At 37.1% G+C, this 27390-nt stretch overlaps 2 protein-coding genes across 4 annotated transcripts in view; both read right to left on the reverse strand.

Annotated features, from left to right (window-relative positions):
* Positions 1-431: 431 nt before the first annotated feature.
* etv1 (ETS variant transcription factor 1) lies at positions 432-21761 on the reverse strand. Of its 2 annotated transcripts, XM_077526988.1 has the most exons (14): positions 21680-21761; positions 21320-21393; positions 20013-20084; positions 19745-19832; positions 19475-19522; positions 13362-13415; positions 7313-7442; positions 7071-7241; positions 6258-6508; positions 4381-4452; positions 4237-4305; positions 3975-4144; positions 2716-2817; positions 432-1325 (listed from the first exon to the last, which is right to left on the reverse strand). In XM_077526988.1, exons 3-14 carry the CDS (start codon positions 20055-20057, stop codon positions 1104-1106), a joined length of 1422 nt encoding a protein of 473 aa, XP_077383114.1. In that variant the 5' UTR covers positions 20058-20084; positions 21320-21393; positions 21680-21761; the 3' UTR covers positions 432-1103. The 2 variants fall into 2 exon arrangements, with proteins under 2 accessions (XP_077383114.1, XP_077383113.1); XM_077526987.1 differs by lacking the exons at positions 19475-19522; positions 19745-19832; positions 20013-20084; positions 21320-21393; positions 21680-21761 and adding an exon at positions 17840-18127.
* A 1630-nt stretch (positions 21762-23391) lies between these two features.
* Positions 23392-27390, reverse strand: part of dgkb (diacylglycerol kinase, beta) — a 59216-nt gene continuing 55217 nt past the window's right edge. For both annotated transcript variants that reach the window (XM_077527257.1, XM_077527258.1), the window contains exon 25: positions 23392-26395. In XM_077527257.1, coding sequence (XP_077383383.1) covers positions 26288-26395 — 108 coding nt within the window. In that variant the 3' untranslated portion in view covers positions 23392-26287. The remainder of the gene's footprint in view (positions 26396-27390) is intronic.

The following is a 27390-nucleotide window of genomic DNA, read 5'->3' on the forward strand; positions in this document are numbered from 1 at the left end:
GGACGTAGTCTTGTTAAAATTCCCCAAAACACAGAATCAACGTCTGTCCAGTCTCACTGAGGTGCCGCATGCTGGAAGGTAGTACTCTTAATATTTATTTATTATTTATATAAAAACAAAAAACAAAACAAAAAAAACACTTAACGTACAAACAGAAACAACGCTAAAGAGCCGCCAGGGTCCATAAAGTGCACGTTGACAAAATAATGTTGACGGTGATGATCACAATAATAATTGTAAATGGGCCTTGCACCCTATTTTTCATGGTGAATTGTCATCATGCGTGGCTCACCTTAGATAGTAATTTTGTGAAAAAAAATAAATACAAATAAAATAATAATAATAATTATATATATATATATATATATATATATATATATATATATATATATATATATATATATATATATATATATATATATATATATATATATATATATATATATTTTAGCAATTTGCTCTCACCCAATTATGACAAATTACCAATAAAGTATGTGAATTGGAATTTTCCCCAAAATGGCCGACTTCCTGTGTGTTTTCAGAACAGTCTTCTTCAGGCTTTTTTTGTTGGGCTGAGCTTTGAGTGATGAATTTTCACAAAAAAAAAAAAATAATAATCCAGCCAAAATATATGTTTACCAGTCGTCCATCTGTTTAGGTCTAGGAGAGGTAGTTCCAATTTAGTAGCAATGAAACAAAATGGCCGCTTCAAGCCAAAATGGCCGACTTTCTGTGTGTTTTTGGACATGTCTTCTTGAGACTTATTTTGTGGGTCCGGTCATGGTAGACACCAAACCTGATGCTGCTAAATGAAATTGACTTTGGGGCAAAAAACAAAACAAAACAAAACAAAACAAAACAAAAACACAAACACTCTGGCCAAAATAAATGCTTCCATCTGTCCAGTTTTTTGTAGGTAGATAAAATTTAGGAGCAATTGAACAAATCTCAACGACGGCCCAAAATGTCTGTGTCAAATAATAATAATAATAATAATAATAATAATAATAATAATAATAATAATAATAATAATAATAATAATAATAATAATAATAATCAGGGAAGATGTGTTTCTTTTTCGATTTGAGTCTTTGTCCCCGTGTCTAGTAGACGTAGGCCTCGCTGTACGGGTGCGGCTGGCAGTAGGAAGCCTCCTGGGCGTAGGGGGCGCTCTCGTCAAAGTGCGACAGGGGCACCGTGTCCTCCTCGTTGACGTGACGCTCGATGTCGCTCTTCAGGACCGGACGTTGGTTGTCGGGAAACGCCATGGAGAACAAGGCCTCCGGGTCGCACACAAACTTGTACACGTATCTCTCGCCCGCCACCTGCCAGGGATGGATGGATGGATGGATGGATGGATGGATGGATGGATGGATGGATGGATGGATGGATGAGGGGACAATGGGGATGGTGTTAATAACACAGTTTAGTGTTAAAATATACCGTAAATAAACTTGTTGAAAAATTGGTCAGATTCTAAACCGTCACAACATCCAATTAGGTTTGATTGAATACATGTGGAAAAAGTCGAAACCCTTTTAACATGAGCTCATTAGCGTATATTGGCAATGTGGAAAATATTGGACATAAAAGAGGTAAAAATACACATATAAGGAAATACATAGAAGTTTGGAAAAAGAGAAGTAAGTTATGAAAAATATGCAAATATATGCTAAAAAAAAAATAAAAAAAATATTGGGAAAAAGTAAAACAATATTAGATGAAAAATACAAACATTAGAAAAAAAATACATTCTTTTTTTTTTAAGAAAAAAAAAGAAAAAAAAAGAAAAAAAAATACATTCATTAAAAATAAACAAAACTTACTGTTGGTAAAATATACGCCAAATATTGTGAAAAATACAAAAATATTAGTACAATTTTGGATAAAAAAAATATACAAATAGGAAATTCAGAAAATAAATGCACATAACATAGATTAGATGAGATTTTTTTTTCTTGGGTGTGGGACACACGAAAAATACTATAAATAAAAAATATTACAGGAATTAATATTAATTAATATTACAGGAAAAAATACACAACTAATGTATTAGAAAAAAAATACAAAAATATTTGAAACAAATACACACATAGTTGACAAAAAGTATAAAACTATTAGGTTCAATGTAGAAAGGTATTAGAATAAAAATCTAAAAATTAGTGCTGTCAAAGTTTGACAGCACGACTAAAAATATTTGGTAAAAACTAATAAAAAAAAACTGTTAGATGAAAAACAATATATTTGGAGGAAAAAATGGACAACTCTTAGACTAAAAATAGCAAATATTTTGATTACAAAAAACAAATGTCCCCATTTAGAAAGAAATACAAACTATTGGATTGCATGAAAACTGCTAAAATATTGGGAAAACCTATACAAATTTTAGACAGAAAAACTTTTTAGGGGAAATATATATATATATATATATATATATATATATATATATATATATATATATATATATATATATGATGAAAATATTATGAAAGAATAAAACCAAAAATAACCCTAATCTATTTTTACAGAAAACAAAAAATATAAAATTAAAAAAATATAAAATGAGCACTAATTCTGATTTGCAATGATCTGAAATTTGAATGTTTTAATAGTCTGTCTACATGTTTGCTGCTCATATCTTGAGTCGTGTCCTTCGTATCTCAAGGCACGTATGGTCGTACAAACACGTGTCTTGTTTCTGTCTACTCGACTCACCTTCTGCATGATTCCCTTCTCGTAGTAGTAGCGCAGCGATCGACTCAGCTTGTCGTAGTTCATGGCCGGCCGGTTCTTCTGGATGCCCCAACGGCGTGCCACCTGTGTCATACATACACACACACATATACATATTTAGCAACAATGGCTGACACTCAGCAGCTGTGACAAAGCAAAGAGTCCACGTGGCGCTAATGACGCTGATTAGGGCGTACTGTAGCGCACTGACTGGCGTGGTTGGCGTTCATTACCGCGCTCCGAGGAGGAAGCAGATGTTGCGGCACCTGTCTGGCGTCGCGCCCACCTGCCCGCCCGACAATCACCCGGCCTCCCAAACACACAGCTGAGGTATTAACAGCCATTTTGGAGGCTTATTTTCTACACTACTGTCATATATAAACACAGCGACACATCCAAGTTGACACTTGAGCGCATTACTCTCAAGGAAGGGGAATAAATTGCCTTGGACAATGAGCCACATGCTGCATCATCAGATATTTGATCACATCATCATGGAGCCCGATCTGGCACATATCTATACCCATCCCATTTTTAGCATTACCAGTACGAAAGTTGCGAACCATTCCTACAATGTTATTTGACCTATAATTTCTACACATATTTCATTTCAATTTGTGGAGACAACAAGTTTTTAGAACAACAGTAATAACACCATAATAACAGTGTAATAAGCTGCAATTCAATACTGTAATAATGCTGTTGTAACGCCATAGTGCCTTCCATAATACTAATGAACTAATGTTGTAATAGTGTGATAATTTCATACTAATAGTGTGATAATGAGATAATGTATGCATAATACCAGTGTAATAACACACGAACGACATGAAGAAAAGATAATTTAAGCAATAACATGAGGCGATAAGACGTTTATATAGTGTCTAATCATGTAATGTGTACGAACACTCTAATGACAATGTACTAACAATATTGCCAACAATTCCATCAGTAAAAACCTTCTTTCACAATTATTAATGTGTAATAAAACACAACTAACAATATTTCCTAGGATTCCCGTTGGCTCTCACCTCCATCACTGCAAGAACAGGGTAACAATACATAGCACAATATTTCCTTATATCCTCTAGGCTTTCAACCCCAAGTTAATTGTAGTAATGTTGTAATAACACTATAATAACACTATTTCATCTGATTCCTTCACCTTTCAACCCTTTCTTTGAAATAATAATGCCATAACAGCACTAATAATTCCCATTAGTCCCATCGGCTCCTCTCACCTCCTCAGGTTCAATGAGCTTGAACTCCATGCCGCGACCCGTCCAGGCGATGAAGTGCGAGTTGGCCGGGTCGTCCAGTAGCGCCACGAGGAACTGCCACAGCTGCAGAGACCCTCGCCGCTGGTAGGACGGACCCTCGCGGTACAGGCCCGCTTCCTGCTTGATGTCGCCTGAAAGCCAAGATCATATTCACGGATTAAGCACCACATCTCGCTTGGTCCGCTTCTGTCTTCAGATAAGTCTCGGGAGCGCAAGTACCTACCTTCCATTTTCTCAGGTACCACGCAGGTGTCGTCGTAAAAGTGCCTGGCCACTTTGTCAAACATGCAACCTGGACAGAAAGAAGGAGCGTTGGAATTGTTGTTGTTGTTGTTGTTGTGAAGGCTCCAAAGGTCATAAGTGGTACCTTCAGTCCGGTTGGCGTGGGCCAGGTAGCCATCTTGGCGAAGGTAGACTGAATGGCAACTCGGTACCTCCGCTGAAAGTCAGGCAAAAAGGGTGTTAAAAAAAAACGGATCTGAAGGCGGCGTTAAAACAAACAAACAAACAAACAAACAAGAGATGAGAACCTCATAGCCTCAGGGCTAGCTTGTAATATCACACCGTTAATACACGCTCGCGGCTAATAAAAGACGATAAAAGAAGCTGACAAGCTCTGCAAGATACAACAAAAACAACCTCAAGTGTGCCCATTAAATATTATGCTACTGGAACATGTTAGCATGAGAATAGGTAGGTTGCAATCACGTGATTCCGGCGGCGCTCAGAATTCAACTGGGGCTCAGGAAGTAGGGAACACCCATTGAAAATGATGGAAAGCGACTATATGCAAAAGCATTGGGTGAGCTTGGACGTAGCTGACATGCTCTAAAAATAGTAAAATATGTCGGATATGATCCTTACACTCTGAGGAAAAGAGATTTTTCTGAACTCATGTCGGATTTGCCTGGTGTGGAGGCAATCAACATCATCCTCCAGACATACTCCAGAAATCGTACTACACCGCTAGCCAAATGAAGGCATATAAAAGCCTGGAGGCTTCGTTTGTGGTTGGGTCAACGAACTCGGCTCAAAAGAAGCACTAAATGACTGCCGTCTTGTTTTTGTTCGGGTGAGTAAATGTGATTGAGGATCATTCTCTTTTCAACTCAAATGTACACAAAGGTACCACTGGCATCAGGCTACAAGCTAGCTGGCTAACTGTTACTTTACCTGCTATTTTCTACGTGTTGCTAGGTTAACCATTCTCAGAGGTCTAACGTATTTTGCGGCCTTCCTGGAAGAAGGACCTCAATTTAAGAACCATTCGTGATAGCTAACGTCGCTAGAATTGCTAAAAATAAACAGCCACCTTGCATGGACACACAAGCTGTAGAACAAACTCCATATAGTATTATCACGGTTAGCTATGTTTCCAGTAATATCACACCTGCCTGTTGAGTTTTATTCAGCTATTTAAGTAGTTTCATTACTGTAGCCTTTCCTTTCACCTATACGTGTGATAAAATGATGTTTGATAGCATAACATGTTAGCGTTCTATGGTATGATGAGCTAATAGCTTCATTGTGTGATAGCATGGCAGCGCAAGACAAATTGACCATTCAATCTTCATCAAACTTCATCAGGCTAATGGACGCGTGGCGGAAATGTCGCTAATCACATTAGCCGATAGCCGCACCCCTCCACACCGTCCTGTCCTCCTGTCAACATGTCACTACAAAGTCCACTAAAAATCCCTCCATCACCGGGTTTGTGAAAGATATTTTGGCTGAGGGATGTTAGCTTCGGTTCTCTTTGAGTAATTCAGCAAAGTTTAATAACTTGCTTGCTAGCTTATGTTAACTGTACAGCACGCAATCCATTTCAGCATTAAATATGCCCTTGGTTAAATGACATGTAAAGGTTTGTTTACTAGTGCTGCCATTTGAGCATTATGGTGTGTGTGTGTGTCTGTGTGTGTGTGTGTGTGTTCATGGAAATCATACATTTAGATCACATCCGACTGAAGCTCTCCAGAATTTGAGCGTAGGACTGAGAATGTTGACCGGCCGTAACCTCCGCCCACTCCCTTATTAGCACGCCACAGGAAATGGCTCCCACCACAGACCCCCAATCCGCCAGACCCCCTTTTCCTAATAATGGGCAAACTCAATCAACCTCGCTACACTTCTCTCCCTCCCTATCCAGAATAGAGTAAGCAGGATCTGTGCTTTTGTACTTTTACTTAAATAATGTTACCACAAGTATCTGTGCGAATAGTTTTGCCACCCATGTGGACTAACCCGAGTCGTAGTTGAAGTCTCGGGGCTCCTGTTTGATCATCATGGCGGCGGGGTACATGTGTGGCAGCGGGGCGCCCATCATGGCGGGATGGGGTTCGAACAGCGGGTCAGCGTACTCCTGCTTAAAGCCTTGAGGCGGGAAGGGGATGCTGGGCTCAGACATCTGACGCTGGTACAGGGGCCGGGCGTCCCGGGACATGGTCGGCGGGGACGGGAACGAGTGGCACGGCTCGGAAAGCTGACGTCGGAATCTGGTCGACAGAAATAGAAATGTTAGCCATCAATGCTAGCATATTGTGTTTGTGATAGGGCTGGGTTTAAAAAAATAATAAGTGATATCGAATCGATTTTCCTTTTCAAGCCTGATATTGATTCATAAAACCATGAATGGATTATTTTAATATATATTTTCCCCTTTTGGAGGGGAATTGTACATAAACATTGGCGCCATATTGAATGTGGAAATTGGGATTAAGGATAAACAGTTACTTTTGATTGTATTTGGACAAATTTTGTATAGACACAAATATATGTCTAGTATTTAATACCATAACATCGAATCACTCATGTAAACATGCTACATGTTTAGCTACCAATTTACGTAATCAGTCTATTTCCTTGGGATTAGTTTACGTGGCAGCTCTAACACATCCAATATGGCGGATGTATCCTACTGGCCAAACCGTTCAGCGTGTGGTTTATTTACATTAGATGTAATGTAGTGTTTATTAGCCACAGAGAGCTAGCATGTTGTAGTTGCCCTTTGCAACGAGGAGCTAGCTAACTTCATTAGCTTTAATACTCAAAGTGTACCTGTGGTCCATGGCGTAGGCGGCGTCGTGTAGGGAGGGCGGAGCATGGGCGTAGGTCCGCTCGGGTTTGGGCGTGGGGGCGGCATGATGAAGGGGGGACACGGGGGTGCTACAGGGGGGCGTCACTGGGCTGGACGGCTTCATGCCTGCGTGCTGCTTCTGCTCGTAGGCACTGCAGCAAACGCACCACATTCAGTACATATTCTTTAACATTCCTAGTTGTATTATTTCTATTGTGCAGACCTGACGTTGTACAGGCACTTCTCTCCATACTGGAGCTTGAAGGGCCGCTCTTGGCTGCAGGTGGAGCTCAGCTCGGAACATGGACTGTGCAGCTCCCTCTTGATCTTCAACTGCAGTCCGTGAAACGCCACTACATCAGGACACAGGGTTAAATAGAACCATTTAGAGGTGACACACTACACAATATGAAAAAAGCATTGGGACGTATTCCGCCAAAATGACTAAAATGTCTGCTTCAAAATAAAATGGCTGACTATCTGTGTCTTTTCGGGGCTGGCTTCTCGAGACTTTTTGGTGGGTCTACTCATGATAGACATGTCTACCAAATTTTATCTTGATAAGTGACCTTTTGTATCTTCATTGTGTTTGCCCTCACTAATGAAAAGCAGTGATTGGAAGAGTGCAGACATGACGGCTAATCTCATTTCCACTTTGCTTCTAAACGCTTTATCCACCTTGAAAAACATCCAGACTTCCAACTAGTGGACCTGCATTGATTCTACAAGGTGGCATGGAAGGTTCCGATTCTGAAAGACTCCAAAATTGGGCTTACGTCTTTACTGACAGCTGCTGTATGAGTACGGGTAGAGATGCCAAAATGTCATGTGACGCGCAGCCGGGCCTCTGTTGGGGGGGGGGGGGGGGGGGGGGGGCAGTTGGGAGTGGGGGCTGAGATGGGAGGAATGGGGTGGTGGTGCGCGACGAAGCACGTTGGGGGAATGCACTTTCTAGGTCATCGATCTGAGGTCAAAAAGACACTTCCTGTGGGGAGACCTTTGACCAAAACTCCTTGTTTTTAAGGCACACTCATGACAGAAGTTGTTTTACTAATGATACATTTTGCTATTTTATGTGTGTTGCTACTTTGTGATTGTTAAAAGTAGAACTAGCAACATCTATGCTAATTTACGTTAGCATCTCTATGGTGTTTCACATTATAGGCTAGCATAAAATTAGCTTACTTTTATTAGATGAAATGATTGGGTTGAACATTTTGTTTTTGTTTTTAATACTCAATGGTAAATTCTCTTTTGTTTAGTTTCAGTTTTAGAGTAAACTTCAACTGGAAGTGACAAAGTGCTTGACTCAAGTACACGTTATCGTTATGTCTTTGCTAGCAAGAGTGAGAACAGATGCTCAGGAACTCTTTGAAACATTCTCTTAAAACACTGTCTACTGTGTTTCAAGAATGTCTAAGATGTATAACTATATTTAAAAAGTTATTTTATATGGACTCACTACAGCAAAGATTTCCACCAATTGCAGGCAATTGTGTACCTAATGAAGAGGCCTGTTTGGCTTAAGACGTCACACTTTCCACACAAGCTCCTCATCATTGATCAATTCATTCATACCATGCTTATTCTGGCATAGTCAAGTCGATGTAACTATGTTTAAGTAGTGTCAATAAAGATATTTAATCGAACAGTGATAGCGTCACGACGACGTCCAAGAGTCACACATGGAAATGTCACAATGGATTTTTAACGGCGGGGTGCCAAGGTACGCTAATCGATAGCGAGACCAACGCCAGACGCTTCCTTTTCTTGCATAGAATGTCACGGCCATCATGGCGTGATTGCTCTCATTATCTGCACATTGAATAAGAAGTAAGACGCCTGTGTCTTAAAAAAAAAAAACACTTAGGACAATTAGTGGGTTTAGCTGTAATGCTAATGTTTGACAATGACAAAAAAACTCACATTTTTGTTAGTGGAGTTTCATTCCTCTATTTAGTGTTTGTGGTTCAAATTTAGTAGCAATCCAACAAAGTCTCGACAACAAATTTGTCTTTGAGGAAATAGACAAAACGACCCCAACATGGCCACCTCAAAGTATTGGCGATGCTTTGGCCACGCTCTGAGTGGCCCATTGATTAATTAAAAAAAAAAAAAAAAACAATAAAATTTTAAAAAAAAAAACAAACTATGAATATTTTCATTATTTTATTTTATGGTTTATACTTTATTTTTAAACCCCCCAAAAATCTTCAAAAATTGCTTCTAAAAAAATTAATTAAAAGAAGGGACAAAAAAAAAAAATCAATTTGAATTAAATTTTTTTGCCAAAAGACACAATTAAAAGAGAGAAATGTCACCCCCCCACACACACACACACACACACTATATATATGTGGTAGGTACATAATACGGTATAGGAGAAAACGTACAAAATGAACACGTTATAGTGGCTATTGAATGATTCCCAACACAGTTTAGGATGAGTTTATCATTGAAGGACCCTTGAAAATGGCTAAAATTACCCTAAAATTGCTGCCAAATGCTCTAAAGCACAATGTCAGACTTTCAGTTATAAATATTGAAAAAAACAAACATAAAAAAACAACAACACCCGAGCTAATTAATGAGTCCTTGGCTGTGACACGTTGGACATTCTCAGGTACAAATGGTGTGTTTTTGCCGCCCATATTTGGCAGATCCTTTCCAATTTCATTCATTAAACAAAAAAAGTCGCCGGGAAAAAAAATGTTTTTTGGCAAAGGGTGAAAAAAACCTTCTATTCCATTTTCACCTACTGTAGGTGCTGGCCTTCGTTGTTAAACGGCGGTGAGGCGGCGGAGACGGAACGTGTGGCCCCATTTTACACCTCCGCCGTTCCCCGCTAAGTTATGCTAATGGTAAGCATCTGTGGAGATGAGACAAAGAAGAAGCTTCTTCCTTCTCCACACTTCCACCATGCTGCTTCCACGCCGACGTGACATTGAAGACGACCGCCAAGTCAAAGTTCAACATTTCACAACAGCAACGGGTCTATGTGTTTCAATTGCAAGTCTGTAATGTATCTACTGTGATTCACTGTACTTTCAGTTCCGCGTACAGGCACTAAACAAGCCTTCTTTTCATAAATATGTCTTTCAATATGGTTAATTCTAAAGGGACAGTGTACACATTGTGCTCTTGTTTATTTTCAAGCTGTGGGTTTGGGAAGTATTTACAGTAGCAGGGTGGGCTTTTGCGGTACAGACAAAAAAAATAAAAAAATGAAACCACGCTAAAATAATAGAAGCTGTTAGCTGTTTTTAATCCAATGGCATGGTTTATTTTTGGAGTATTTTTGTGTATGTTGACGTCCTATCAAGTATCATCCATCATCTTTGTCTACACGGGCCGCCGTGGTGGTGCTATAGGAACCCATATGGGAGAGGTGGCGTCTGGGATGCCCAACCACGGCGCCATCTGTCAGCAGCCTGCCAATGTGCCAACTCCGCCGCTCGGATGGTCAGCAGCACTCCTGAAGGACAACCGGACCGTCACCCTGACCTCTTCGGCGGGCTTCACATTCAACTACAAACTGGTTCCCATTAAGCGCTTGTCACAGTGGTGACATTCCACATTGGTCCAATTTGTCAATTACAGGGAATCCACAGTTACACAAACACATTGAAACTTAGTAAAAGACACCTTGTGAAAATATGTCTTAGCGGCTGTTTTCATCCTCTCACTTTCAAGACTCCTGTATAACATTATAGTTTCAGGAAACAAAAATAAGACGCTGTTGGTCAGACAGTTGTCCACAAAAAAAGAGCTTGCTTCCTTCTAGCAGTTTGTCACTCTCAGTTGAAGTTTACTATAAAGCTAAAACAAACACCAAAATGCTCAAGTAATAATGAAGGTAATTAACTAACATAAAGTATCCTAAACAAGCTAACAGAAATTAGCATTGACGTAACGGCAATTATAAAACTTCAAACAACTGCTACTCAAACAAACACAGCGCAGTAACAGCATACAAAACAAAAGAATTAAACGTTGTATATTTAAATATCAAAATGTTAAATCAAAACATAATTTTGTCTGCATGAGGTCTGCTAGCATAATGCTAACATAGAGTGTAAAACACCATAGACAGGCTAACAGAAACTAGCACTGACAAAACGGTATTTATAAACCTTCAAACAACTGCTAGTTAACACAAATGGAGCAGTAATGCATACAACAGAGCATACCATTAATAATAATAATAATAATAATAATAATAATAATAAATGTTGATGTAACATTAAAATTGCTGGATTTAAATTTATTTATATGACCTCATGCAGTTTTTTTGTAGCATTAGTACTGTAATTAGTTAAAACAGAAAACAGAATTTGAAATTTGTAAGTTCTTTGCAATACTATAAAGTTTCATTTCGAGCTGATCTGAGGTTAATAGAAAATAATAGTAATATGTATATAACTAATACTAATACGGATTTTTGTTCAGAAACAATAGAAGTGGAACTAAACAACATTTATGTATACATTGTAATGCCAGAATGTTTATCCTGTGTAAACAAAAGACAGGGAAATTAATTATTATTCATTTATTATCATTATTTTATTGTTTATCTACATTAAATGTGTCTGTCACGAGAATAAGTGACATATTTTCATGATGACTGAGGTCTCGAGCTGAGAAAGTGTGGCAAAAGCTCGATGTAAATGTACCCTGATGGCCTTAATACGCTTTTTATTTAAGCTTTCTTTGTCAATCAATCAATCAATCAAACGAAAGTAAAGAAGCCAAGATCAGAGTGAGGCCTTTAAACGTGGAGGTCAGGAATGCTAAAAGTAGTTTCAAAACGTCCTGTCTGAAGTGTTTTTCTTAAGTATAATCAGCTTGAACTTCTTGATGTGTCATTTCAAGTCAGAGGGAAAAATATTAGAAGTAAAAAAGAAAAAGGAAAGGAAGACCACCCATTGCTTCTTGGGCCTGGAATGCCAACAGGAACCTGCTTCAACTCCAACCGAGTTAAACGATCCAACTTAGAGGCTTAAAGTCCAAATTAAGACTATTTAGGAGCATTTCAAGGACATATTGATCTAATTTAAGAATAGAAAACTAAAAGATTATTCATTGTTTCGCTCAGTTTCATCTGAGCTATGCTAGTATAGTACGCTTAAATTCTCAGATTGTTATTGAGTTTGTGGTCGTCTGTCTCTAACCGACACTAATGAAGTAGTAAAATCATTACTGTAAAATTACAGTAAAAATGCTGCTTCAGACTTCGGCTTGGAGTTTGCCAAAGTTCAATCTCACCCAAAATTGCCGCTTCAAACCAAAATGGTTGACTTCCTGTTCAGTTTCAGGTATGGGTCCTTGAGACTTTTTCATGTGCCCTGTTATGATGGACATATTCACCAGAAGGTCATAATTTCATAATTTATCTCTCAATATACTTCACAAGCATTCCACATGTATTCAAAATCTTAGCATTCAGCTTTCAGCATTCCCGCACAATTTCTTTAGAAATTTCACTTAGTCTAGTTCTAATATTTTTGTTTTTAATTTATTTTGTTGGTGAAAATCACAATGATCGTTATTTCATTGACAACCTGATTTTGTACGTCAAAGTAAGAGCTTCAGATTTGCCCAAAATTGTTTCATCAAACCAAAATGGCTGACTTCCTGTTCAATTTCAGATATGGGTCTTAGACCTTTTTGATGCCTAGTGAAAATGGTGCTGGGGGACTATTATATTTTTTTGTTTGATGTTTTCTTTGTCTGACTTTCTTGGGTGAAAGGACATCGGGACGAAACAAATGTGGGTGTTTGGTGTCGTTTCACTTTGGCGTCCTGTCCCAAAGACATGTGCTCGCTCTGGTGGTCCCCACTGAGCTCCACCCCCTCATTGCCAAGTCGCATGGCAGAGCAACCAGGTGATACTAACACACCGCCTTCAATTTCCATCCAGCGTATTCTTGGAAACATTGCGAGCAAACGCGCTTTCATTGCGTAAAACAACGACGATAGCAAGGGGCCAAAAAGAAGAAGAAGAAAAATCCTGATTTAGAGGAAGGTGTGCACAAAAAACACTTTGAGAAAAAAGAAAAAGGTCGAGGGGGGCGTCTTGTGAGATGAGAACATTTCTATTCTGGATTTAAAAAACAACAACCAAACACCCTCCTCCCTTTTACTGCCTCCCCCCCAAAATTAGGTGACACTCAGCCTGGCCCTCCCAATGTTAAAAATATCCTCTAAAAACAATATTCATCCCTATGCAAATAAGCACACGCGCACACACACCGAGTGGTGGTCGCACTCACAGTTTTCAGTCTGGAAGTCTGGGACAAACTGCTCGTCATTGTCGGGAACTTGAGCTGCAAGCACAAAGAAGACAAGACAAGACACCTTGAGATGTTTGTGATGTTGATCCCAAGTCCAACCCCCCCCCCCTCTCCCCCTCCAGGACCCCCGAGTGAACATCAAGATGGAGCTGCTGCTGCTTCTTCTTCCTCCTCTTTGTCTTTCTTCTTGTAAGCCTCCAAACCGCTCCGCACGCTTTAACATGGAAACTGGTGGGCGCCGAACATGGCGTCTTCACAAAGAATGATAATCATCAAAATGATAAAAAAAATAATAATAAAAGTATAACAAAAAAGCGACTTGCTGGAATTAAATAAATAAAAAAAACAAGGTAAGCAAAGTAAGAAAGTAAGCAATTTCACCGTGCTTTATGGGCCCGAATAATAAAAATAATTTTAATCTAATTCAAACACAAATATTTTTTTAAGAAGTAGAACAATGAAATATGTATCCATATTTTAAAAATGAATATTTTAAGAAGGTTTTACGGCCTTCTTTATTTTCTTATATTCATCTAAGAACGTTTTGTTTTTGTTTTTGTTTTTTTTTAAATAATATTAGCTCTTTAAAATATCCATAAATAAAAAAAAGAAAAGCTATGAACGGTTGCAAAGGTAATAAATAATATAATTATCTAGGTGTCACCAAATAATTATTTAAATACAAATTACAGCTCCACCTAAATGATGGAGTCTCCATAAATAATCATGACTTTAGCTTGTAAAAACATACATTTATCATTTTTATTTTTAGAATTTTTAATAATATTTTAAAAGTGTATTTTCCATTTTTGTCATTTCTCATCTCTTACATTTGAGAAGAGCTGTATCCCAAAAAATCTGCCATTAAAAATAACCATTCTCCATTTTTAAATCTAATCTAAATGTAGTTTATTTAAATGTTATACTGTATGAGGAATAAGCAGTCACAAAAAAATGGATGATAATAATAATAATAATAATAATAATAATAATAATAATAATAATAATAGAATTTTTAAATAAATAAATAAATTCATCAAACCAAGAGCTGTTAAGAACATTTTAACATTCTAACAAGACAATTCTGAGCTCTCTCTTAAAAAAAACAACAACAACAAAAAAATAATAATTAACAAACCATTTTTTTTTTTGCAATATTATGTGTAAAGTTTTTTTTTTTTTTTTCCAGACTTTGTCTAATGACTTTCCCAGTGTCATATAAGTCAAAGGAGGATCACAAAGGCAAATAATTGCTCAAAAATATGACCCAATCGTTGAGAATTAATATGCTTTTCAATGCGTAGGTGACTCTCCACTTCCTGGCATGCCATCATGCAGTCTCCCATTGTTAGCATCTTCTAATTGGCTCCCCCCCATCCCCTGCTGAATGTTACCTGCTACCTGTGCACCTGCCCGCTTGGCTCTTCCAAACATGAGCGACCCAAAACATTTCTAATTCCCCAACCCGGACGCCGCGATAATCAAGATTCAACACGGCCATTATCACGTCTATTTATACACTTTAGCGCGAGTTAGCGTAGCACGTCTTGACATGCCTGTCCTTCCTCTTATTCTCATTCTGGATGAGATGATGACACAATTTAAATGTCTGTCATCCATGTATTTATTTATTTATTTGCTTATTTAAAGCAGGAGGTGGGTAACCTTTGAGGTCAGGCAGCGAGATGATTTCATCTGGTAATCATTGACTGTATATAACAATAGAAGAAACATTCAACTGAAATCATGATAAAAGGCCTAAAACATTTAATTTGTATATTTCTGTCATTTTTTTTTTAAACAAAAATTCTGTTCGTGCACATCATATTTATGTTCTTCTTTATGGAAATGGAAATAAGGGATAGATTTCACACACCCGATTTACACATTTAAAAGGGACTACCATAATACCATCATAATAAAAATGATTAAAAAATGATTAAAAAAAAAACAAAACATCAAAGAGTAAAAACAATACTAATTGGAATGGAACAGAAATACATCACACCATCCTTTGTGTTATCGTTTTGTTTTTACTTATACAACACATTCTACTTCTTTTTTTTTTTTTCTGAATTATGTCCTATGCGTTTTGTATGTTTTCACAAGATGTGATGAATTACGCCGATTGTGAAAAGCAGAGTGAGTGGAAATAAAAAGGAAAAGAAACCACCTTTCGTTCGTCTCTATGCCAACCATTTTATACACACTTCAAGTGCTATTTGACTTTCTGTTTAAATGATGCTATTGTGCTGCAAACTAATTAAAAATAAGTATTGGAATGTACTAAAATGGAGTCCAAAATTTAGGTTTGAGCAGACTGCTTGCAGTGTTTGCACAGTATTTTAAGCACTATGAAGCCACCATTTTGTCCACTATTTTAAGTACAGTCCAGCTAAAAACTTCAAATGGACGGTCCATTTATGAGACTAAATGAGACATTTTTTATTAGAAAATAACACACTTTATGGAAAAAAATTGTTTTGTTATTGTAAAGGGAATAGTAACAAAAGATTTTGGCAGACGCACATGACAACAAATTTGCAAGCGGCGTATGCTTGAAAAGTGGACATTTTGGAGAAATGTGAGCACCTGCGCAAACGTCTGGGCGCTCCCCACGCAGCACACACACGTCGAGGGGTGAGAAACGGACACAGGAAGGAAGGAAATCGAGCACAAATGAGTCACCAGCATCGGTCTGTCAATGAGACAGTTGGCCGTCCCAAAAAAAAAAAGAAAAAAAAAATTGGAATGCTTCCGCCATTCATAAAAATGATCATCATTGTTTGAGTTACTCGGGATAAAAGCACGTTTTTGTCCTAACGTTTCCATGACAGCTGACAAAGTTCCCTCAACTGGCAAATTCACTCCCGTTCCTCGACTCCTTCCTTTCAATTACCTCGACGAATAAATCTCCGGTTTTAACGGACAGGAAGTTAAGAGCCGCCGCCGCCGTCGTCGGAAGTGTCATCCTGAGCCGGGATCAAATATTCATTCCATATTCAACATTTTTGTCTGCTGTCAAATCTCATTTCTTTTTAACAGAAACAGAAAAAAGAAAAAAAGTATTTTGAAGTTGGTTAAAAGGAGTGCTCGCTCCAAACACCTGAGAGATGTTCTTTCCAAACACACTCTTCTATTAGAATAAAAAAAAAAAAAAAGGAAAAATCATGATCATCATTTCAACGTGGGATATTGTGCTACACACGTGGACTTTAAATATACATTTATGATAGATGGTTCAGCCATTTTGTGACAAATGTTTGAAATTTAAGCAGGCTCTTGCTTTTTTTTTTTTTTTTTTTAAGGCTTCACAAGTATTCAAATCTTTTTGTAACATTTCCATAGTATGCTAATTTATTTCACATTTAAAGAAAAACATGTACATTATAATCATGGACTTGATTTTTAAAATTAATATTAATATATTCAGTGAAAACGAGTAGAAATTTTTTTTAATTTTAATTTCACTTTCGTTTTTCATGAATCTGCTTATTTAGTTTTAATTTGAAAAAAATATAATAAATGTCAATCAATCAAATCACTTTATTTCACTCTTTAAAATAAAAGAAATGAAAGGGGACAGAAAGAAGTAAAACTTGATTAATAAAATTAAATAATTAATAAATTTAATTAAATAATTTTTATTAATTTTATTTTTATTAATAATTATTATTAATTATTACATTTTATTAATTAAGAAAAATAAGTTAATCATAATGATAATTAAATTTTTTGAAAATTCACTTGAGGTTAGTTCATTTGTGTTCAAATATATATATATATATATATATATGTATATATATATATATATATATATATATATATATATATATATAAAATAATATCATAAATGTGTAGTGTTATTTTTTTCCAAATCAATATTTATCTAAACAATGCAGCCATTTGTTGTACCTAATGTGAGACAACTCATCAGAATCTTGAAAAAAAAAAAAAAAGATTTATGTGTATCCAAATTGAAAGCTTTTTTTTAAATCAATATTTTAATCAAAATTGATGATATCACGGAGTCATTTTGGTAAAAAAAAAAAAAAAAAAGAATTAAAAAAAAAAGAATATACATTAGCAAGTGTCCACGGTATCTTTGATTTACATGCAACAATTTACATTCCATTCCAACAAATCTATTAATTTCTTTTAATTATCTTATAAACACAGACTTTCAATAATCAACATATATGAGAACATTTGAAAAATTAGTGCAATATTTGAATTTTAAAATGACTTACGTCCGTTCAAAACACTTATCTGAAATTCCCACAAATCTGTTCATTTACGTCCGGACTTCGAAATAACTCAGTCAAGTTTCGATGTGTTTTATCATCAAGTTCAAACACGCATTCAAATAAGCTCAAACAAGCGAAACGCTTCACTTGATCCTGAAAAGCAAACTGTTGTACACTTTGAACAAATCTGGAAGCAGAGTTTGCACTAACCAAAAGTTGTGTGCTGCAGACACGGCGGAAAGAGGACGCTGGCGCTTAAATCCTGAAGCATCCCGTCTCACTTAGAGCGCAGTGAGCCAGTCTTGCCATGGGAGGAAAAACATTTCAAGTAACCAAAAAAAAAAAAAAGTCTGAGAAAGAAAACTTTTAAAAAACAAAAGCAACAACAAAAAAAGAAAAAGTCTTTTTCTGTTGAGCGTGTCAGGAAAAAGCGGATAGATCCATTCTTGTCTTTTTGTGCAGGCGAGGAGGAGCAGGAGGAGGAATTGAAGCAGACAAGGTGATGATGCAGCTGGAGATGATGGAGAAGAGGGAGAGAGCGAGAGAGCTGGAGTGAGAGAGCGAGCGAGCGAGCGAGAGAGAGGGAGAGAGTGAGGCGGCGCAGTCGCTCCCGCCAAAAAAGCCCAGCAGACAGTAAGCGTCGCACAGCTAATTTGTGATGACACTCCCACAGCTAGAACCTCCTCGCTCTACCATAAGACCCCCGCCACACCCCATCCCCCAACCCTAACGCCCCCCCCCCCCACCCTCCAAATGTATGCAGCTGCCTCTTCGTAATTGGACGACTGTGGAATCGCAAAAATCACCCCCCCCCCCCCACCCACCCCGCTGCACAAGTTTCATGTTGTTCAATGTACATGTACAATGCATGGCAAGCAATCAATTTTAAAAAGTTATTATGTCGTTAAAAAAATTACCAAAACAGTTTCATTCATAACTCCTAATTCATAAAGTACATGTTAATCATTCAGGAAAAAAAAAAAAAATCAGTGCATGTTTAAATAGCTGTAAATCCATTTTGAGTTTGAAGCTAAATAATTTGGAGCCAAATTATTTAAAAAATAAATACATAAATAAAATCAACAATAAATGAAAAGATCTGTGGGAATTTAAAATATATTTTTCAAACGTTTCGAAGTACTTTAAAAAAAATTAAATGTGCTAATTTCTTTCACATTTCGCATTTTCTTGTCAAATTGAACAAGTCCACAATTACATTAGAGCAATAATTAAAAGTAAATTATCTAGTTAATCACATAGTGGTGCCTTGAGATACAAGTGGAACTGATTACCTTGTTTGTAACTCAGATCATCTTTCCCCATTGAAAAGAACAGAAATACCATTAATCCGCTGTAATATTAGCAGTTTATTTTTGGAGAGGATAAAGAATATATCCTTGTGAGTATCATATATTGTCTGTAGTTTGTGTTCATATCCATTTCTTAAAGCGTTATAACCCTGCTGAATAGATCTAACTTGTTAGGTGCTAGCTTTAGCCTAGCGGACCTCAAGGCAAAGTTATGGTGTTATTTTAATCACACAAAGTATACTTTTCTTTATTTTATATTTTGTTTGACTTAGAGTGGCAACAGAGAGCTTGAAGACTTTTGAAGATTTCTTTACTGTGAAGTGAGTTGAGTTCACATCCACCGTACAGTGCTCATATCTCAAAATTGTTGCTTGCAAGCTTCTACCGCTAATACTTGTAAGTCATTTGTATCTCAAGGTACAACTGTATATTTAGGACATTTTTGAGAGATTACTTGGGGAAAAAAAGAAATCAAAGGTTGTCATATGAGAAAGTCCATCGTCACCCCCACATTGTGTCGTACCGCAACGCTCACCTTCTGCCAACCAGGAATCCTGCAGTCCACTCAAGTCCTGGAAAAGCTCTGCGGGAGGGTACCAAAAAGCAGAGACCTCATTTTAAGACATGACCACAAAGGTTGTTATAGTTCACAAAAACTAACGTGATAAGTAAAACTTGATAAGCTCAAGGACACCAGAACCTTTTGGACTACAACTGTGATGTGAGTTTTTTTTCACTGTAATGCAGATGCACAAAACAACAACAATTGGATTGTGGCTAAAATGTTTAGCGGCCGTGAAATTACCTTCAGTGTCCACGGTCAGGTTGGACTTAATCAACTTTCTCCTTCTGTCGTTTGATGACCTCTCACAAATTCTCCCGCTCGCCGTCTTCTGCACGCGCACACGCACACAAATCAATTGTGTTAGTGAAGAAATGACTTAACAAGCTCAAATGTAAACAGCTCATTGCATACGTGTTTATTAGTATTATTAGTAGCTATTATTCACCAGGGGACATTGAGATGGTGACAAAACTGTCATTTTGGGACTTTTATGTACACGTTGACTCACTTTAGAGCACCTGTGAGGCACCTGCTGGTCTTGGGATCCTTCCATCACACATCTGGCAGGATTCTGTCAGCTCTGATGTTGAAATAATAAACAAAGTGACAGAAGTCATTAAGGACAAATACTTGATTACTTTGCTTCTAAGCAGATTGTTCAAGTATCTGCATTTGGGTTGTGCATTTCCTTTTCTGTCGACTTTCTACTTTGACACATGACAGCTGAAAACAGATAAAAACATGTAAAATAAATCAAATAAGGGTGTAGAAATAATAAAAGCATGTTAATAATGTAAATAAATAAATAAATATAATGCACAAATACTACAATAATAAAATAAAAAAAAGTATTGCTATATAAATTATAAATAAAATATATAACAAAAAAATACATAAATAAAAAATAAAAATGAAGTCAACAATGTAAATAAATAAATATAATAAAAAAATACTACAATAATAAAATTAAAAAAGTAATGCTATATAAATTATAAATAAAATATATAACAAAAAAATACATACATAAAAAATAAAAATCAAGTCAATTACAGTTAAGATTTTAATTAATTGATTGACGGATTTGGAAATTCACAATTTATTGCCTTATTATTAGTTGAGAAATGTATTTTTCTTCTGTTATTAGAAGCTAATTTAGCTGTTGTCCCGTCACAATGTTAGCATGCTAGCTACACTAAATATTTCAAAATGTGCACTTTAAATACATTTCAGTCTATACTTTTTTGCTTTTACTTAAAGGCATACTTTAATTATTTAGCCATTTTTGGCAGTCAAAGATTAATATTTTGCCTATAATAAATTTGATATTCTCATTATTTTTCATGTACAATTAGCACCTTTAAAAACAAATTTTGCAACTTGCTGTCGACTGAAGATGACATCACAAGGGCTCAGGTAACCAATCCCAGCTCAGCTTGTGAATGTCACATGACCAAACTTAGAAAACAGGTGAGCTGTGATTGGTTACCTGAGCCCTTGTGATGTCTTTTTCAGTCGACAGCAAGTTGCAAAATGTGTTTTGAAAGGTACTAATTATATGTGCAAAATAATGGCATCCATTTTCTTGACCGCTTATTCCTCACAAGGGTCGCGGGGGGTGCTGGAGCCTATCTCAGCTGGCTTTGGGCAGTAGGCGGGGGACACCCTGGACTGGTTGCCAGCCAATTGCAGGGCAGTGAAAAATAATGGACAAAATATTAACTTCTTATTGCAATAATGGGCTAAATAAGTGAAGCATCTCTTTAACAAGCTAGTGTGCTGTTTTGAAGCTGCAAACAAGATTTTTAACTTCGATACCTGGAGGTGGATATCCCGCAGCAGTTTCAGCAAAACTCGTCAAACCAAAGGAAACACGTCAGCCCGCCAGTGTCCTGCAAATGATTGTCGTACCACTGTCAGGTATAGATTTATACTGAATTTTAACAAATTTGACCCAATTTTATTTTAAATTTCAAACTTCTGGTGTACAGGAGTTGAATCAATAGTTTAGCAGTTTATTTAACTCGAGTATCTGCACTAAAGCACACAATGTGAGTACTTGCAAAATAACAAATAACAGTGCTGTCATCTGGAAGAGACACATCAGCTCACATTCCCGATGATCAACAAAACAAATTACGTTTAAAAATAGGACTTAAAGGTGATAAAAGTACTTACAGTTTTCCCCGGGGTGGCTTGAGGGCGCGCGCACGCCGGGCTTGCTCAGAGCGCACTGCTGCTGCTCTCTTGGCCGCCTGGCGTCGCCTCCACGCGGCCTCCCGCCATGGAGTGAACGCCCCCACCTCCCGCCCACCACCACCACCATCATCATCATCATCCTCATCATCATCATCATCAGCATCCAGCAGCCCCAACTCCTCCTCCTCCTCTCTACCCGGCTGTAAACGTCTTTCACCGGAGCCTGACGTGCACAATGACGGTTAAGTGTTCCATGTTAGAAGTTTTTTCCTTCATGCAAACCAACTAAAACCCTTTTCACACTGCATTTAGCAGGGCGCAGCATGCCGTCGTCAAACCCACTCATTGTGCGGAATGAGCGGAGGGATTCAGTGTTATTTTGGCTGACTTATTTATGGCTTGAGTAATTAATTTTAGATGAAAGTATTTTTATTCATTTTCATTAGTTTTTTTCTGACGCTTGTCTCTTCCTCTCCTCAAAATGAGCAAAGTCAGGGCTTTCTTCTGCCATAATGAACGATACGTCTTGTCAAGTTGTGTCAAAATCTGTTTGTACTTCCGGGTAGGCTGCTACGTCAGCAGTTCCAAATATGGGCAGGCTGGAAAGCAGTAATTTTACACTACCAGGAAGTTGTGTGCTAAGTCACCGAAGAGGAAAATGGTGCGAAAATGTCACGAAAACTCTTACTTTTGAATACATTTGGAAGGCCTTGAATTTAATTCATTCCGTGACCTCATTCATATCTCAAATCATCTTCCCCCATTGAAATGTATGGAAATGCTACTAATTTGTTCCAGCCTCCCAATAAAATCTAACTTTTTAAAAAAAATAATAATAAATTGGACCTCAAACCATCGCTTGAAAGTTAAACACGACGTGTGTGACATGAGAATCAATTTCAGCTGGAGCACACAACAATATCGTGGATGAAACAAGGAAAAATGTCAGCCAAAAATAAGCAGTAGTAGTAATAGTGAGGCTTATTAGCTTAAATATTAGCTTATAGTGATAACATTGTTTTTTTTTTGTTTTTTTTTCATGCAACTTTTTTAGCATATAATATACTCCAATGGCCCAGCTTTGTTGAACACAGCACAAATGGACTACAAAAATAGACTTCCTTCCTGATGTCCCTGTCATATTCCAAGGTGGCAATGCCAACATTCAAGCAGGATGTTGTTATGAAAAAGTGGATCATGCGGGTTTCTAAGAAAAGGCTTCTGACCTAACTGGATTCAAGTTAGCAAGCGTTCACAAGACTGAAGGCCGGATCCTATCTTTACATCTCAACACTCCACCTGAAAGGCGGACACATCGGAAGTGGTCCGATGCTGCCATCTTGGATCCAGGTGGGTTTACGTTAGGGGGGGGTGATGCAGATGCAACATGAAGGGTCACCGCACTCGCTCAAACGCTACCTGACACCAACACGCTCAACAGCCAGAGCCGACGACATGGAGGGAAAAGCTAGTCAAGTATTGCACATTGCTGAGAACTGTTTCTAATATTTTGACGGAAGAAAGCAACATTTATTCACCTGAACTTTTCCCACAGAACCCAGCAAAGCAAGATATTACCTTTTAACTAGTCACTTCTGATTGGTTGGGTGGAGTTAGCTGGTTGCCCAAAGTTAGCAGGGATGTCGTATGACTGCTGGACTGCAGACGTTAGAATGAACAAATACCAGAAATCATGTCAATTTTATTTTATTTTTTTTAATTTTGACAATTTAATTACAGTATCATCTTCATCTGAATTGACATCAACAGGCATTTTTTTCCCCCCTTTAGGGAGAAACAACACGTGGCAGTATTTTCCAGAGTGAAGAAGAACATGTCCAAAAATACAAACCAAAGACTCGTTTCTCACATTTTAAAGAGCGTTAAAAAGCATGCAGGAGTGCAATGACGACATTTATCAGGCGCGCGCCATGCTGCTCACATTGTGACCGTCGTCCCCAAATGCAGATGTGGACACATTCATTGCACGACATAATCATTTTTTCCCCGCAATTAAGTCACAGGGGGTGTTTATTTCTGCAACTGAGGGTGTCTATAAGGTGTGATGCCTTAAGTGAAGCACATTCTTTTTGAACAATATTCAACAATGTTAGCGGAGTTTTACAATTTTTGTGAATGGCAAGCTCTCTCGAAACATCAACATAAACATAACACACACAACTGCAGCTTGAGTTAATATTCCACACTTGATTCATCCGAGGGACTGTTTACATGCCTTGCTAGGTGCTGCTGTTTTGGTTAGCAGCTCGTGTCTGCAAGTAAATGTTTATTACACTGACTACCCATTTTGTTTTGGGTTTTTTTCTGATAGGGAAAATCTATTTGAGAGGCATTTATTCTCGGTGTGGTGTCTGTTATAGGGTGGCCATTATTTATGGTAATGTGGTACATTCTTAAATCGTTGTTGTGAATGGTGCATAATTTTGTAAGAGTACATATTTGATGAAATACTGTCGCTGTGAAACCTGTCTGCTTTGTTTCGTTAGAAAAAATGAAAAAAAATATATTGGTGTGGCACTTTCTTGAAAAAATAATTCAACTGGCAATAAAATAAATAAATACATTTATTTTAATGTATGTATAAATATTTGATATATATATTTTTTTTTACTCTATTGCACATTACTGGTAAGCTGTAAACGTTAAAATGTTACTGTTAAAAGAAGATAATAGAATGGTGTTGCATTTTCTAAGACTTCAGTAGCTTTATATGAATAAATGCTTTTTTATTTGTTTACATTAGTTTACATCCTGTGAAGACAAAATTTCCTATAAAGAAAACATTTCAGCTGTTATAAATGTATACATTTTACACTTTACGAAAAAAAAATAATAATTTTACTGTACTGTATTTTTAGTACTGTTTTTTTTTTTTTTTTTTTTTTGTATACTTTATTTGGTTTGTCAATCTGCCATTTATTGGAGTATTTATCACTGGCTTTTTTTTTTTTGGTATGTTTCATTTCAAATGTCATAAATTGTGATCGTATTTATACAAAAGAAAAGCGCTTTAACAGTTAATTCCTTTACTGTTCCCAATAACTGAACTATCACCCTAAAGCCAGATGTCTTATTTGGTGTACTGTTACTTACAACCCAATTCAATACTCATTTGTGCGTGGGTGTGTTTCGCATGGATGAACTGAGCGAAAATCAGTTAAGACATGTTGCTTTCTTAATGGAACGACTGCATGGGAAAGTCATTTCGGGCTGCTTTATCCACTCAAATAAAACACGATTACGTGGTTACAACTCAGCCATCCATTCCTGTCAAAGAAGTGGCATGCGTGTATTTTTTTTTTTTTCTTCTCAACAATCAATGACTGGCAGGAGTGAGCCGGACACGAAAAGGTAACGCAAGCGAGGTGATCATCAAATGCCGAGAAAAATCACATCACAGGTGCACAAAAATAAATAATAATAAAAAATAATAACAATATAAATTAATTAATACAGTGTTACCTTGACTTAGGAGTTTCTGCTGTTCAGTGGCTGGCTCATAACTGAAATTATTTAATACATTTTTCCAATTTTATCTACTTCTATTCTTTTTTTTTCGCTGCTTACTAGCAATGTAACGATATCCAAATGTCACGATACGGTATTATCATGATATGAAGCTCACGGTACGATATTTATCACGATATTGTGGGGAGGTTGCCGATATTTAAAAAATGTCACAATATTGTAAAAAAAAATAAAAAATGGGCTCATACTAAAAAAAAATAAAAAAATAAAAAAAATAAAAATATTGTGCTTTTGTACAATATCATCAATGTTATATTATTATGTTTTATTATTATTATGTTATGTTGTAAATGCACGCACACATTGAGTTCCTCCACATATTGACTTGCTTCACATATTACGTGGCCCTTCAATTGACAATTGGTGTAGACTTTAAACATCGAGGGGCCAAAACAACCCTGATGAAAATTAAATTGCACTAAAAAAGTAGCCACCAGAGGGTGCTAGAACGGCATAAATAGAAATCAACCCAACTTTTTTAACAGATGTGTTGCATTTAAATATCGTGAACATGACGACGACGATATTGTGGCAATTTTAATATCACGATATCGCGATATCGCACTTATCGTTGCATCGCTAGTGCTTACATTATCACAATATTCTATGGGTCTCGAAAGAACAGTCACAAATCCCGCTCGTAAGTCAAATTTTGGCTCACAACACAAAGCATAAAAAGATCGACCAAGCGATGGCTCGTAAGTTGAAAAACTGGAAAGTTGTGGCACTGGCAAGTCAAGGTACAACTGTAATGTGCAGAGAGGCCTCATGACAAAAAACACATTCCTCTACCATAGCCCAGCAGCAATAATAATAATAAAAAAAATTAAAAAAAAGACTCTTGCGATTCTAAAAGCGCGCCGAGACCCACCTGGCAGAACTTACACTTTGCTACGACACGCTGAGCTATCAAGCAGGCAAGCACGCGAGCCCCACGCGTTTCCTAACGGCTCCAAGAGAGTCGGGTGATCGGCCCGCTCGGTTAAGATTTGTCGCTTCTGACGAGGACTTGGAGGACCTGTGAAGCATTTGAAGGGATCAGTCATTGCTCTCGGCTCGCCTTCTCCTCACCAGCGAGGAGAAGAAGCTTCGACTCTGCTGAGGGCCCATCAGCATGGGGGCCTGGTTCTTGTGGATGATCTCGATCTGGCAAGAGGAACAGTGCACATATTAAGCGAATTTTGGAATTCTTCGAGAAATGTCCAGTGCAGATTTCTCCCGCTTTTGTCACTTTGATTTATAGCCGATTTTTTACAAATCAACTTTTATCTTATACAGGCAAGTCCGAATTGAGAATTGCATCTTATTTGGAGAACTGCACGAGCAAGAGTCTTCTGTTTGTTTCCTCCTGATAGTCTCCCATTTCCTCTTAGTGAGAGCGAGAAAGGACAATCGGTTGGACCAATTATTGGCAAAAATATTTGACATTTTGAACCATATCTGCATCTGCCTTTTATAAAGTTATGGCCAATAAGAGATGACTTTAAATTTGGGCTGTTTTCGCACTGCTTCAGAGTCAAAATGCTGGGATATTTCTACACTCTATGCTTAGTTTTAAAAATAACAATAATTGAAAGGCAAGTATGTTGACATTTGGAAAATTATTTACACATACACAAAAAAAACAACCTTTTTTTAAATTTATTTGTTAACGTATTTAACTTTCTAAGAAATGCTCCGTTTTTTATTTGAAATTTACAACAAAGATGTCTACTGTCAAAGACAAAAAAAATAAAAACAAACTTGAACTAGTTGCTAATCTGAAAAGATGTTTAAAGCCCGTATCGCACTCAGGGGGCGAACGTTTGTGAAGGTAATGTTAATTTCTTGCCAGGGTTCGTTCAAGGGCACAAACGTTCAGCAGGCGTTCACAATTTTTTTACATGTTCAAAATTTCCTTGTGACAATTTTAACCTTTTTTCTTGACATGAAAAACTGTTAAAACTGTTGGTGAACATCTGGCGAATGTTTGCGACTGTAAATGTAGCCTGACAAACCGTAAAAAAAAAAAAAAAATCAACATTCATTACCTTTATAAATGTGCTTAAAGGCAAAAATGTGTTTTAATACATTACATTGTGTTTAAAGGCAGCGGGAGGGGTTAAACTATATACTGAATATTAAATATAATATTTTTATGG

The sequence above is a fragment of the Festucalex cinctus genome, chromosome 7, assembly GCF_051991245.1.
Source record: "Festucalex cinctus isolate MCC-2025b chromosome 7, RoL_Fcin_1.0, whole genome shotgun sequence".
Taxonomy (NCBI): Eukaryota; Metazoa; Chordata; class Actinopteri; order Syngnathiformes; family Syngnathidae; genus Festucalex; species Festucalex cinctus.

Excerpts from the sequence above, each read along its gene's own strand:
- etv1 (XM_077526988.1), bottom strand. The coding sequence starts at position 20,057 with ATGGAAGGATCCCAAGACCAGCAGGTGCCTCACAGGTGCTCTAAA. Across the intron at positions 4,145-4,236 it reads GGTACCTGAGAAAATGGAAG|GCGACATCAAGCAGGAAGCG; the intron begins GTAGGTACTTGC and ends CTTGGCTTTCAG. Across the intron at positions 2,818-3,974 it reads AGCTCATTGAACCTGAGGAG|GTGGCACGCCGTTGGGGCAT; the intron begins GTGAGAGGAGCC and ends TGTATGACACAG.